Source organism: Bos grunniens, chromosome 4 (assembly GCF_055505025.1).
Source record: "Bos grunniens cultivar Pamir isolate PY7600 chromosome 4, Bosgru_T2T1.0, whole genome shotgun sequence".
NCBI classification, from domain to species: domain Eukaryota; kingdom Metazoa; phylum Chordata; class Mammalia; order Artiodactyla; family Bovidae; genus Bos; species Bos grunniens.
Window position 1 is genome coordinate 83,748,113 of NC_141168.1, and position 14,437 is coordinate 83,762,549.

General features: G+C 37.1%; 1 protein-coding gene across 7 annotated transcripts in view; it reads right to left on the reverse strand.

Moving 5' to 3' along the window:
• The window catches only part of SEMA3A (semaphorin 3A), a 553,854-nt gene that overhangs the window by 58,878 nt on the left and 480,539 nt on the right, over positions 1–14,437 (reverse strand). For 6 of the 7 annotated variants that reach the window (XM_086398571.1, XM_086398572.1, XM_086398570.1 and 3 more), the window contains one exon: positions 871–1,013. In XM_086398571.1, the coding sequence (XP_086254697.1) occupies positions 871–1,013 (143 nt within the window). Of the gene's footprint in view, positions 1–870; positions 1,014–12,025; positions 12,132–14,437 lie in introns of those variants that run through there. The other variant, XM_086398577.1, reaches the window with a different exon arrangement.

Here is a 14,437-nt window from a genome sequence, read left to right on the forward strand (position 1 = left end):
CATATATCATTTGTATGTTTCCAGATCATTAAAACTTATACTTTTCCAGTAATTTAACATACTACAGATAAATAATTAAATCATGATTGGGGAAGAAAAGAGGTTACGCCCCTCTTCTAAGAGAGTGATTTGTAAAATTCCATTATTTTTTAAAAAATAATTTCATTTGAAGACAATAAGTGACTTTTGTCCTTATGATTTTCTTGAGATGAAAGGTGCTTTAATAATACAATAACAGTTGGCTTTAATCATATTGCATATATACTATATTTTACAGTACAGAGGGTAAGAACAGAACTGTTATCATATGTTCACACTATTTAGCCCTAAGTATTTACTGACCAATTTTTTATTCTATCTAACAGTATAATGCATCTCACATCCAATTTTGTGCCACACAGTATATGAAAGCTCACAGCTTCAAAATTATGTATGTGTGCTTTGTACGTGCACACTGAAGGCAATAAACTTATAAAAATAAGCTATAATGTCTTTTCTTTTATATTCATACTTTAGTTATTTCCAACAAAATATATTCATTGAAAACCTACACACTGTAGGAAACTTTACTAAGTCTGAGAATACAAAAACTATTTTCCAAGGTAATATAAAAAATTGTTTCTCTTGAATTTCAAACTAGTATTATTTAATGTACTTGTGAACTAGTATGTGACAACCTCCACCAGCATGTTTGACTATGAGGTTATACATAAGCAACTGTAATATGTTTTCAATAGTTTTTGCCATTTAAATATTTACAATGATCAGGCAGGCTTTTTAGCCATATTTTTATTGTATTTGTACAAAGATGGGAAAGGAGAAAAAAACTGTGATTAGACAATGATACTCTCATTTTTTTCTTTACCTCACCTTGCATATCTGACCTATTCTAGCGTGAGTGGCTTTTCCAGTGTGTTCTCCATCTATTGCATTTTCACGGAAGAAAAAGTACACTTTGTCATCTTCAGGGTTGTCACTCTCTGGGATGAGGTGGGCACTAATGAACCTTGGATCTGAGAGACAAATTATAGCATATATATTAATTAACAATTGGGTAAATGAGATCATTCATTATAGTCTATTTTCAATTTTCTTTTAACTCCTATTTGACATATTTCACGAGCTAATTTTCTGGGTTCACTCCTTTTCAGCAGATGCAAACTGTTCTTTATGCATTTTAAAGTATGTTACAAATCACTTATGTTTCAAAAAGTTATTTTTTTCCAATAAAAATCAGGAATAGATACAGACATCCTCGGTGTGACCAGATAATGCAGATGCATTATTGGATATTAAAATATTTTGTAAACTGTAAGAGCTATCAAGCATTACTTATTGCCATCATCATTATTCTTTTTTTTCAAGCATATAATAGTTTAAATCACACTACCAATTGGTCTATTCCACTTTCCAGTAAAAACTGGGTGGGAAGGGAGAGGTGAGATTCCTATAAAACAAAGCAAAACAAGTTCTCTCAAGTTGTACCCCATCTCATTAAATGGGAACACCATTTACTAGATACTCAAGCTCCAAACCCTGATGTCACTCTTGAGTTCACTGTATCTCCACCGAATAGGTCAGGGTGTACCTCTGATACATCACTACTTCTCTAAACCCTCCTATATCTTTTCTAATCACTGGCAGTAAAACACAAACTCCTTACAGTAACGAAGCCATCTATGACTGGTCCCTCTATGACATGGAGCTACTCTTCATGCCTTCTCTTCTACCTACCCTTCCTTCCATACCTTACTCCTAGCCAAGTATACCAATCCCTTCCTGGTTCTCAAATAGGTTCAGTTCAGTTCAGTTGCTCAGTCATGTCCAACTCTTTGCAGCCCCATGGACTGCAGTATGCCAGGCTTCCCTATCCATCACCAACTCCTGGAGCTTGCTCAAACTCATGTCCATCAAGTTGGTGATGCTATCCAACTATCTCATCTTCTGTTGTCCGCTTCTCCTCCTGCCTTCAAACTTTCCCAGCATCAGGGTCTCTTCCAACGAGTCAAAGTACTGGAGCTTCAGTTTCAGCATCAGTGCTTCCAATGAATATTCAGGACTGATTTCCTTTAGGATTGACTGGTTTGATCTCCTTGCAGTCCAAGGGGCTCTCAAGAGTCTTCAATACCACAGGTCAAAAGCATCAGTTCTTTGGTGCTCTGCTGCTGCTGCTGCTAAGTCGCTTCAGTCGTGTCCGACTCTGTGTGATGGCAGCCCACTAGGCTCCCCCTGTCCCTGGGATTCTCCAGGCAAGAACACTGGAGTGGGTTGCCATTGCCTTCTCCAACGCATGAAACTGAAAAGTGAAAGTGAAGCCACTCAGTCATGTCTGACTCCTAGCGACCCCATGGACTGCAGCCCACCAGGCTCCTCCATCCATGGGATTTTCCAGGCAAGAGTACTGGAGTGGGGTGCCATTGCCTTCTCCTTTGGTGCTCAGCTTTCTTTAATGTCAAAATCTCACATCCATACATGACTATGGGAAAAAACCACAGCTTTGACTATATGGACCTTTGTTAGCAAAGTAACGTTTCTGCTTTTTAATATACTGTCTAGGTTTGTCATAGATTTTCTTCCAGAAAGTTATAATCAAGCAAAAGTGATGATAGAAGAATAAATAAAAACAAAGCAAACAGTATTTTATACTTATAGATATTCTCTTAGGTTGGTATTTGGGCATGAAAGAAGGGCTTATCAAGCATCTCAGGGTGCTCAACCTGGTGCTCTGTGACAACCTAGAAGGGTGGGGTGGGGTGGGGTGGGGGTGGGAGGGAGGCTCCATGTTGAATCGTGTTGACATATGGCAGAAAGCAGTGTAATAGTATAAAGCAATTATCCTCCAGCTCAAAATAAAGAAGACTAAATAAAAAAGAAGACTTTATCAAGCATCATGGTCTGTCTCTAAAATATGTGAGGATAATTATCATCTTACACAAGTGGATTCTAGTGGGAAATCAAGCAAGTTATCATGTATAACATTGTTAAAAGATCTTCAATCCCAGTATCTCTTTGGTACCTGACACCATATGCACAGAGGATTTGGTAGCCAAATTAAATCTGACATAACTTCAGATATGACAAAAACGTGCCATTATGCACAGAAAATAAACATATTAAAGTAGAAAAAGAGAATATCAAAGAAAAACAAAGTCAATTTAATGTGACCTGGCTATAATAACTTTAGATAATTATCTTAAACAAAATATTCACTCTAATTTCAAAATAAATCAGGCCTTTAGTTGATGTTTTCCAAAAATTTAAAAGAAGCCATTCTTTTAATATATTGAATTTAGAAAATCTTATATATATTTACTTTTTGGCCCAAACCTTTGCTCACTATTCATTTTCTATTTCTCAGGAGCCCAAAATTTGCCTTTCTCTTCCTTGCCCCTCTCTGTCATTCTCTCAGTCTATTTCTCTCCTCTCTGGTGAATCCTCCTCTTTATCTAATCCAGTCATTCTAATTGTCTTCCTTATCATCCTAGAACTTTTTGGCCTCCTAAACCTCCAGTTACCTGCCTATACAACCCCAGAACTTTCCTCTGTCTTCATATCTAAGCAAGGTTGAAGAAAATCATATAGTCTTTGTAAATGGATGTACATACATTCAAACTATTTATCCTAAATGCTAATGTCGCTAAGGAATTATTTTATTTACTTTTAGTGACTCACTTTAGACTTATCTGCTGCTGTTTAAAATCATTCTCACTGTCTTCAAAATAACTAATGGATCATCTCTCAATTTATCCTCCAAAGATGGATTATTTATCTGCTATACCACTGAGACCAAAGCCATTTAGTAAGAACTCCCTTCTTTTGCTTCCTTCCCCACCCAATCTTTCTTTACTTCCATTCTGTGGAAGAATTATTTCTCTTCCTTTATATGTCTAAGGCCTCTCTCTCTTTGCTCTCAATCCAGTAATCTACAGACTGTTGGTTGCTCCAATAAACAATCCCCCTTCTTCATATAACCTCTCACCATTTGTTTTTTATTTATCAAATATTTCCTAAGCACTTGCTCTGTGCTCTGAATTGTGGAGGATCAGGGGAAATGTTTTCTGCCTACATGGTGCTTACTGTCTGTGAGAGAATACCAACAATTAAACACAGAAATTATTAAATTGCACATAATTTGGAAAAATAGAGAGTTTGAAATGATTGTAATGAAAAATGAAGGGAAAACTGATCTTGCTTTGATGGAATTAGGGAAAGTTTTTCTCAGAAGAAATGACATACAATTCAAGACCTGAAGAATATCTAGGAGTTTCCCAGGTAGAAGGAACACAGGTGTGAGGTTACAGAAACCACAGAGAATTTTACGCAACAGAGGAGGGAGGTGGTCAGAGATGATGACAAAAAGTTAAACCAGGCCACAGTAAGAAGGAAGTTTATTGTTCAGTAGTTTATTTTCCTAATGGCTAAAAGGGAAACCAGTAAAGTATTTTAAACCTAGTAATGACATTATCAGGTTTCTGTTTTTAGAAGATCACTGGCTTCTGTAGGAAAAAATACATATATACTCAGGCAAGAATGAAGGCAAGAAGATCACTTTGAAGGCTGGTGAGAAATTATGGTGATGTGGACTTGTATCACAGAGGAGACAAATGCAGAGACTCTGTGAAAGTAGAAAAAATGGATTACATTCACTGATAAGACATTGGATATGAGAAGTAGTAAGAAAAATCATGGACAAATTAAAGAAACAGTTGATTTAAACATCTGGTTGGATAAGGATCATTTACTGAGATGGACGGACAAGGCAATGGAACCCCACTCCAGTACTCTCGCCTGGAAAATCACATGGATGGAGGTGCCAGGTGGGCTGCAGTCCATGGGATCGCTAAGAGTCAGACACGACTGAGCGACTTCACTTTCACTTTTCACTTTCATGCATTGGAGAAGGAAACGCAACCCACTCCAGTGTTCTTGCCTGGAGAATCCCAGGGACGGGGCAGCCTGGTGGGCTGCCGTCTATAGGGTCACACAGAGTCGGACACGACTGAAGTGACTTAGCAGCACTGAGATGGAACAACTGAGGAAAACAGATTTGAGAGTGGAGAAGGAAGACTAGCCCAGTTTAGTGCATCTTTGGCGGGAGATGCTTTGGAAGTTATCCCTTAGACCAGGAGATACAAGAGTTCTTTCCCCATTGGTAGTGTTCTTAGTGTGAGTCAACAGGAACCACCTCATCAGCCAACTGATTCCTCATCCTCCTTTGGTTGTCATCAGCCATTGGCACAATAAAGCAGTCACATCTTTCCAACAATTTTTATTGCTTCTCTGGCTTGTGCCTTTTATTTTTTTGGACTTTGAACCTCAATTGTTAATGATCTAATCTTCACAATTTCCTTTGGCACTATTTTTCCGAAAACCCTAAATATATATGTTCCTTAAATTTCTTTTCAGACACTTCTTATTTCCTTCTATTCCTATAATTAAAGCCTCTCCTAGTATTTCTTCTACTATTTTAATATTCTTAATTTTATTATATTTTTAAAGTTTTTTCCTTTGGGAATTTATTCACTTTTGTAGCTTGAAGTATCACCAGACTACATCAGCCTTTCTTTTCTTCCTATATTCATTTCTGCATTTCAAAATTTTGGCTACAATAGTCTACTTAGATATCTTATTGCAACTTAAATTCATTATGCCCAGCAAAGAACTCGTCAACTTTTCTTTGTAAACTGTTCCTGCTCATACTTTTCCATTTTGGTTAATGTGAAGATCAGTACCTAGATATAAATGCTAGTTTACCTTAAATTGCCTCCATCTCCTGCAGGACTTCTGTTTTGTAGTCTAAATTTATTTTCAAACGTATTCTTGCTATAATTTCCACTTCTTTTCTCTGTTTTATAGCATTAACTTTGCCAGTAAAACTCAGTCTTTTCACTTTAGAATTATATTTTTGGAATAATCTAACTTATACATGTATTATCTATTTCTTCTAAGGCATCTATCCATACAGTGCTACAGAAATAAGTACAAATGTATTTATACCATGTATTTTTCCATCAGATCAGATCAGATCAGTCGCTCAGTCGTGTCCAACTCTTTGCAACCCCATGAACTGCATCACGCCAGGCCTCCCTGTCCATCACCAACTCCCGGAGTTCACCCAGACTCATGTCCATCCAGTCAGCGATGCCATCCAGCCATCTCATCCTCTGTCATCCCCTTCTCCTCGTGCCCCCAATCCCTCCCAGCATCAGAGTCTTTTCCAATGAGTCAACTCTTCACATGAGGTGGCCAAAGTACTGGAGTTTCAGCTTTAGCATCATTCCCTCCAAAGAAATACCAGGGCTGATCTCCTTTAGAATGAACTGGTTGGATCTCCCTGCAGTCCAAGGGACTCTCAAGAGTCTTCTCCAACACCAGTTCAAAAGCATCACTTCTTCGGCACTCAGCCTTCTTCACAGTCCAATTCTCACATCCATACATGACCACAAGAAAAACCATAGCCTTGACTAGATGAACCTTTGTTGGCAAAGTAATGTCTCTGCTTTTGAATATGCTATCTAGGTTGGTCATAACTTTCCTTCCAAGGAGTAAGCGTCTTTTAATTTCATAGCTGCAGTCACCATCTGTAGTGATTTTGGAGCTCGGAAAAATAAAGTCTGACACTGTTTCCACTATTTCCCCATCTATTTCCCGTGAAGTGATGGGACCGGATGCCATGATCTTCATTTTCTGAATGTTGATCTTTAAGCTAACTTTCTCACTCTCCACTTTCAACTTCATCAAGAGGCTTTATAGTTCCTCTTCACTATCTGCCATAAGGGTGGTGTCATCTGCATATCTGAGGTTATTGATATTTCTCCCGGCAATCAGGATTCCAGCTTGTGTTTCTTCCAGTCCAGCGTTTCTCATGATGTCCTCTGCATGTAAGTTAAATAAACAGGGTGACAATATACAGCCTTGACGTACTCCCTTTCCTATTTGGAACCAGTCTGTTGTTCCATGTCCAGTTCTAACTGTTGCTTCCTGACCTGCACACAAATTTCTCAAGAGGCAGATCAGGTGGTCTGGTATTCCCATCTTTTTCAGAATTTTCCACAGTTTATCGTGATCCACACAGTCAAAGGCTTTGGCATAGTCAATAAAGCAGAAATAGATGTTTTTCTGGAACTCTCTTGCTTTTTCCATGATCCAGTGGATGCTAGCAATTTGATCTCTGGTTTCTCTGCCTTTTCTAAAACCAGCTTGAACATCAGGAAGTTCACGGTTCACATATTGCTGAAGCCTGGCTTGGAGAATTTTAAGCATTACCTCACTAGCATGTGAGATGAGTGCAATTGTGCAGTAGTTTGAGCATTTTTTGGCATTGCCTTTCTTTGGGATTGGAATGAAAATTGACCTTTTCCAGTCCTGTGGCCACTGCTGAGTTTTCCAAATTTGCTGGCATATTGAGTGCAGCACTTTCACAGCATCATCTTTCAGGACCTGGAACAGCTCAACTGGAATTCCATCACCTCCACTAGCTTTGCTCGTAGTGACGCTTTCTAAGGCCCACTTGACTTCACATTCCAGGATGTCTGGCTCTAGGTGAGTGATCACACCATCGTGATTATCTGGGTCATGAAGATCTTTTTTGTACAGTTCTTCTGTGTATTCTTGCCACCTCTTCTTGATATCTTCTGCTTCTGTTAGGTCCATACCATTTCTGTCCTTTATCGAGCCCATCTTTGCATGAAATGTTCCCTTGGTATCTCTGATTTTCTTGAAGAGATCCCTAGTCTTTCCCATTCTGTTGTTTTCCTCTATTTCTTTGCATTGATCGCTGAGGAAGGCTTTCTTATCTCTCCTTGCTATTCTTTGGAACTCTGCATTCAGATGTTTATATCTTTCCTTTTCTCCTTTGCTTTTCACTTTTCTTCTTTTCACAGCTATTTGTAAGGCCTCCCCAGACAGCAATTTTGCTTTTTTTGCATTTCTTTTCCATGGGGATGGGCTTGATGCCTGTCTCCTGTACAATGTCATGAACCTCAGTCCATAGCTCATCAGGCACTCTATCTATCAGATCTAGGCCCTTAAATCTATTTCTCACTTCCACTGTATAATCTATGTATATCATAGACCTTATGGTCTAGTGGTTTTCCCTACTTTCTTCAATTTAAGTCTGAATTTGGCAATAAGGAGTTCATGGTCTGAGCCAGTCAGCTCCTGGTCTTGTTTTTCTTGACTGTATAGGCTTCTCCATCTTTGGCTGCAAAGAATATAATCAATCTGATTTCGGTGTTGACCATCTGGTGAGTCCATGTGTAGAGTCTTCTCTTGTGTTGTTGGAAGAGGGTGTTTGTTATGACCAGTGCACTTTCTTGGCAAAACTCTATTAGTCTTTGCCCTGCTTCATTCCATATTCCAAGGCCAAATTTGCCTGTTACTCCAGGTGTTTCTTGACTTCCTACTTTTGCATTCCAGTCCCCTATAGGATATGACCACTATAAATCAAGTTGTCGCAACCAGAAAGGTCTATAGGGCTGATACTATTCCAGGTCAGTAACAGGGTTCAAAGTAGAGACTACATTTATCAATACATATGCTCAAGATGGACCATGATTTTGGCTCAGAGCTTTATAGCAGTAAGAGGAAGTGGGAAACCTTGTCAATTGCTATTCACAGTCTCTAATATAGATGATAAACTAAAGGCAAGCCACACCATCCATGGACTAAAACCTCTGACTTATTTTTCAGTAGAACCAACCACAGTTTCCCTTTATTAACTCCTTAGCAAACCCACATATCATTCCAGAAAACACGACATCTACCATCTTCACAGTCATTTAGTTCACATAACATGGAGGAAAATTTGCTTCTATCTCTTCTAAATCATTTAATTCTCTTTTTTTTTTATGATGCTCACCTTCATTTTTTATGACAATCGTTTGTCCATTATTTCTCCCTCTCTTACCTTCAGCTTCTAACAGACCAAAAATTCCCCTAAGCATATTGTGAATCTATCTCACTGCAGCTACCTAAATGTATGCCCTTATCTTTTCTGCCCTGGCATCCACACTCATGTTTTCCCTGCTTGTGGCCTTACCTTCTTCAATCCACCTTGTATATTCTACCTCCTTTTAACATATAAACTCTTTCCTCGCACCTGGTGCATATTCCTCAATCAGAATCCATAAAACTCTATTTAATGATGTATTTTCTTTCCTCTTTATTCTTGTAAGCTGATCTCCCTATTTTTTCCCTATTTCTTCCAGGCTAAGCATAATTTCTCAAACAGAACATTGCTCCTGAATGAATAAATGAAATAGATGAATGAGTTTGCTGAACTAAAATGTGCAGGTTTTTTTTTTTTTTTTTTAAAGATATATCACATTTTATTGCTTTTGGAAGTAGTTTGTTAAAGCTTGGGAATGAACAGAACTCATCATAGCTTTGACAATGTTTAAGTTCTTGGTTAAAGAAATGTTTAGATGTGTTTATTTAAACTGCAACTATTTCTAAGAGTTATTATACCATAGTGGTTTTTCAAAAGGTTCTACTGAAATGTTATAAATGCTCTTTTAATTGAGAAGAAGCTTTTTGTTTTTGATTGCATCCCTTTGTATTAGGTAACTAATGTAGTAAAATAGATTATCTGTTTGCAATTTTTCAAAATTAGATTTCATCAGTAGGATTAAAATATCAGAAAGCATGCCTCTTCATTTTATGAAGCTAAGAATAATGCATATATTAGAAGTCAGAGATTACCACTGTCCTGTGAAACCTCAAGTATTCAATAACTTGCCCTGTCATCAAAAACACTGCATGGAAAAGTTTTACCAAAATTCATTTAGATTGACCTATTTTATTAGTTCTCTTTAGGAATCTAAGAAAATTCCTGGCATTTACAGAGGAAGTTATTCTACTTCCAGTTACTTCCAGCAAACGGCAAGCAGAAATGAAAAACCCAAACCCACTAGTTACTTTTTCTTCTAAAATTTGTGTTCTGTAACCCATTAAATCAGTGATTGCCTATTTCCAGATACAAATTCCTGATTTTAATATATTCAAGTCCATTGAAAATAACAGACATGCACATACAGGATTTTTAATAATGTAAACAGTTACAATGCCCCTAGATACTTTTCCACATTGCAACTCTGTAAATTACTCTACTCTGTAAAGTTCACAAAATCCCAAGTGAGAATGATTTAACAAAACCTTTGAGCTTGTACAATTTGAAAATATTTCTTGCCATGTAAAGCAGGAAGTTCATGTGGATATATAGTAAAAGCTGAACATCAAACGAAAGGGGCAAAATCCATTTAAGCAAGATCAAAGTGCATTAATCTTGCCAGCATACAACTGCAATGTAAACACTATGAAGGGTAAATAGAGTTGGAAAGATTCTCTCATCTGAATAGCTTATAAATGGTATGCCTTTGGGGAAGAAACTTTGCCTTTACAGGTACTGTGCTACCTTTGCAATGCCCCTGAGCTTGGGATAGAAGCTGAACAAATAGTCACATTTAATAATCTTGGGCCAATGCTATCATGTGAAGCATGGAGTCTTTAATCATGATAATAGCAATAAATGCTGAGTAAATACACTTCTCTTCTCTTTTCCCCTTTATCTCCTTTAGCACCCCTTGACATTCTTCCACACCTCATCCCACACATGGCATTTCTTGCAAACTTCACGTTTGGGCACCACCTGCCACTTATAACAGTACCACTCTGTCAAAATATTTTTAGCAGCTGCAAATTAAACTGTCCTTCAGGTGCAATCTCACACTTAATGGAAATGACACCTTGTTATAGGACATGCGGCTCCCTTTATGATTCATTTGGCATCTTGAGTTTACTTAAATTATGAACACATTTTGCTGCACTCAGGATTAGGATCAGTCTGATTTGCTAGGATGGGCACATTTTGACCAGCATTTGGCTGGACTTCTCCCTTGTACCCACAAGTCCCCAAAGAACAAGAACATTCAAGCAAAACCATAGAAATATTTTCTTCTGAAAATGAATCAAACCTACTGGATGATTTAAGGTTTTGGAGTATCTATACTCCAAATGGTATAACATACATTGCTTTTCTAGGACGTAAATTACAGACAGTTCATTGGGATAGAGGATGGAATTAATGATTATAAACTCTCTTATGCAACTTTAAGAGGAATAGTTTCACACCATGAAACAGACGATCCTTTTGTAAAGTATGTTAGGGGGTTCTAGAGCAGAACAGAAGGAACAAAAGCCCACTGTAGAACAACAGTGCCAATTACCTAACTCTCTGAATCAGTCCTAACACCATTATGACAGGACAGGAAGGCTTGAAAATTCACCTAGTTCACAAATAAACATAGACTCTTGTTTTCTTCACATTTGAAATGTGACTTCACTGACATTATGATTTATGTATGAAGGAAAATCCTTACTAAATATATACCTTGAATTAACAACATAAAAATAAATTCTTACCTCACTGTACATATATAAAAACTCTCCTAAAAAAAAAAAAAAAAAAAAAACTCTCCTGTGATAGGAGTCAAATAAAAACTGGGTAAAATGAGGCTTTTCCCACTCACTGGACTTGTAACATCAAAAAATTAATAAATGTCAACTAGTCTCAACTTTCTTATCTGTCAGAGGCACATGTCTTTGAGGGGTGATGAAAGAATTACATTAGAATATATACATATATACATCTATATCTATCTATCTATCTATCTATCTATATATATATACATATGTCTCTGTGTGTGTATCTATCTATCTACTTACCTACCTAACCTATTTATATTGCTGTATCACAGGCCTTCAAAAACTGCTAGCTTGTATAATTATAGAACATAAAAGTTTAGAAATATACTGTGTAAATATATGTTTAAAAGTTAATGGTAACAAAAACTCAGATTGCTAATGAAAGCAAACAGAAACAGAAGCTGGATGATAAGGTAGCTATAAACCTGTTATAGACAACTAAGAAGAACAAAGAGCAGGTGTAAATTATGTAAATTTTAAAATTTTTACAATTAAGAAAAAATATTTCTAATGTCACAGCCTTAGACTTGAAAATACTTACAAGCTAACTAGCAGGGAAGTTGCTGACAGAGAAAAACTCTCACCAGATGAAGGCCAGCACACCAGGATGGCACCCAAAGTGACTGGTTTCTTTCCCTTTCAGCTCTGATACAGCCTGGGGCAGGGGGGAGGCCCCCAAAGAATCAGAAGACCGTGAATGGGAATGTCTAGCACATTGAGAATGCAGGGAATGCAGCATAAGGTCATCTCACATTCTTAGCTAACAGCCTAAGCAGAATGGATATATCATTTTTGGCTATGGAATAGAAAAACCTCTGGCTGCCAAGAAATAGGCCTGGAAAAACTTTTGATGCTTAGTTGGCTGGAAAAATATGAACAGCCCTTGGGATAGTTTAACCCAAAGAAAGGTTCAAAATGAGTCATGCTAGGAAACCGAGAAGAGCTGATTCGGATGGGAAGATGAGCACAAACAGTAAGTGAAAACAAAAGATACTAGTTACTTTGATCCTTCCTTGTCCTTTTTATACATTGTTCTAAGCCACACTCATCCCAGAAAGAAGTCTGACATTAAGACCCAACAAGCGTTCAAAATGCAGACTAGAAACTGGCAAAGCTAGGATGTGAACAAGACCCGAGTTTTTACTGTACCAAGCAGCATCAAATATTTATACCAATGTATTTTGTAATATGTATCTAGGTTGTCTATGCGCATACACGATTTGGTTACTGTTCACTATTTTAATAAAGAGATCAGCTTTCTTAATTAAAAATTGGTGTAAAAGCTTGATGCTTTCTACTACTTCAGACTCCATAAAGACATTCAAGGTCCTCACTATTCAGTCCCCTTGCTATATAATTCATGGCTCACCTCACATTGCATTTTCATCTGTATCCTCCTGTTATCGTTCTGCATTCTTGAAACTTTCACTCTTAAAGGACTGTATTTATGCAAATTCTATATGAAGAATCATGCCAATTTTTCAAGATCTTTTCCTAATATTTTCCAAAAGTACTTTCTTTAAATTCTTCAAGTGGAAATTTGTCTTCTGGGTTCTCACAATATTTTGCTTAGATTTCAGTTAAAATTGTTAAACCATCTCACCTGCCCTAGATATTCTTTACAATTTCTTCCTAAAGTTTTTTAAAGGCAGGGCTCTGTCATTTATCTTCAAATCCTAATTCTTAAGATAGTATATATTACCATTTAAACCCTTGCTAATTTGAACTCAGCTGAACACTATTCTATTTTTATAACCGTTTTACAGTTTGTAAACTGCCTTCACACAGGTGATAGCAGAGTAACTGCACGAGGATACAGTAAGGAGCTGTCACATTTGGCTAAGCTTTACCACTAACTGTGTGACCCTTCAAACATTATTTCACATATCTGTTTCAAGTTCTCATCATAAGGTGAGAATATGGTGAGGCTATAAAGCTCAAATGACCTAATGGCATTAAAACGCATGGACATAGAACAACATGCCATGTGAAATAAGAGCTATCACTGTTTTCCAAGTATTGGTTACCCCTGCTTCCAAGTTAGCCATGTGCTGTTCTCCACAAATCATTTAAGAAGAGCACCATTGAAGTGAAAAAAAAAAAAGAGCATCTTTAAAAAATACAAAAGTGGAAAATAAAGGGCACCAAGGGCAAATCAACAGCTCCTTCCCCCCCCTCCCCACATCACTTGGTCATAATGAAAGAGACAAAATGAGTCAGACACTAAAATATCAGCAGCCACATGTTTCTCCATACAAACTTAGATAAAGACACATGAATCCAAAGAATTCAAAAGGAGGTTTGATTCTCAATGTTGAGACTTAAACAGCTATATGCCCCATCAAGCAAAACTGGATGTGCTGCAACATTTTTAGGTTCTCCCTTGTACTTCCTGTCAATAAATTTATACCATGAGTGTACTCATCACCTTTGCAATTACTGAATGATTAGTGTTTTTAATCACATTATATATAGGTAAGATTACAGGTGTGTATAATCATTAGGAGGTAATTAAAACTTTTTCTGCTAAAAGAATTTTTTTAAGTAGAGTAAGGAAATATTCAGAAACGTATCACTCCCATAGTTGCTGCCTTTCACTTTCATTCATATATATATATATATATCTCCATCTTAATCAGTTTGATTCCCCAATTATCAGGATATACTTTTGTGCCTGAGCAGCACTTCTGGGCTGACTTTTGACCATGTTTATTAGTATTGCACATTCAGCTTCTCAGAATAACTCACTATCTCCATCATGTCCACACTTGTTCCAACTGGAAGCTCATCTTTCTCAATGCCACCCCATTTCTTTCTCCTTACTCTTTATCAATATTTAGTCAGTCATCAGGTTTTATTTCCATCTCTCTCCTAAATATTTTTATATCTATCTTTATTCTTCATGTCTTAATCTAGGTCCTTAAAGTTTTCCCACCCTTTAATAGCTTTCTGA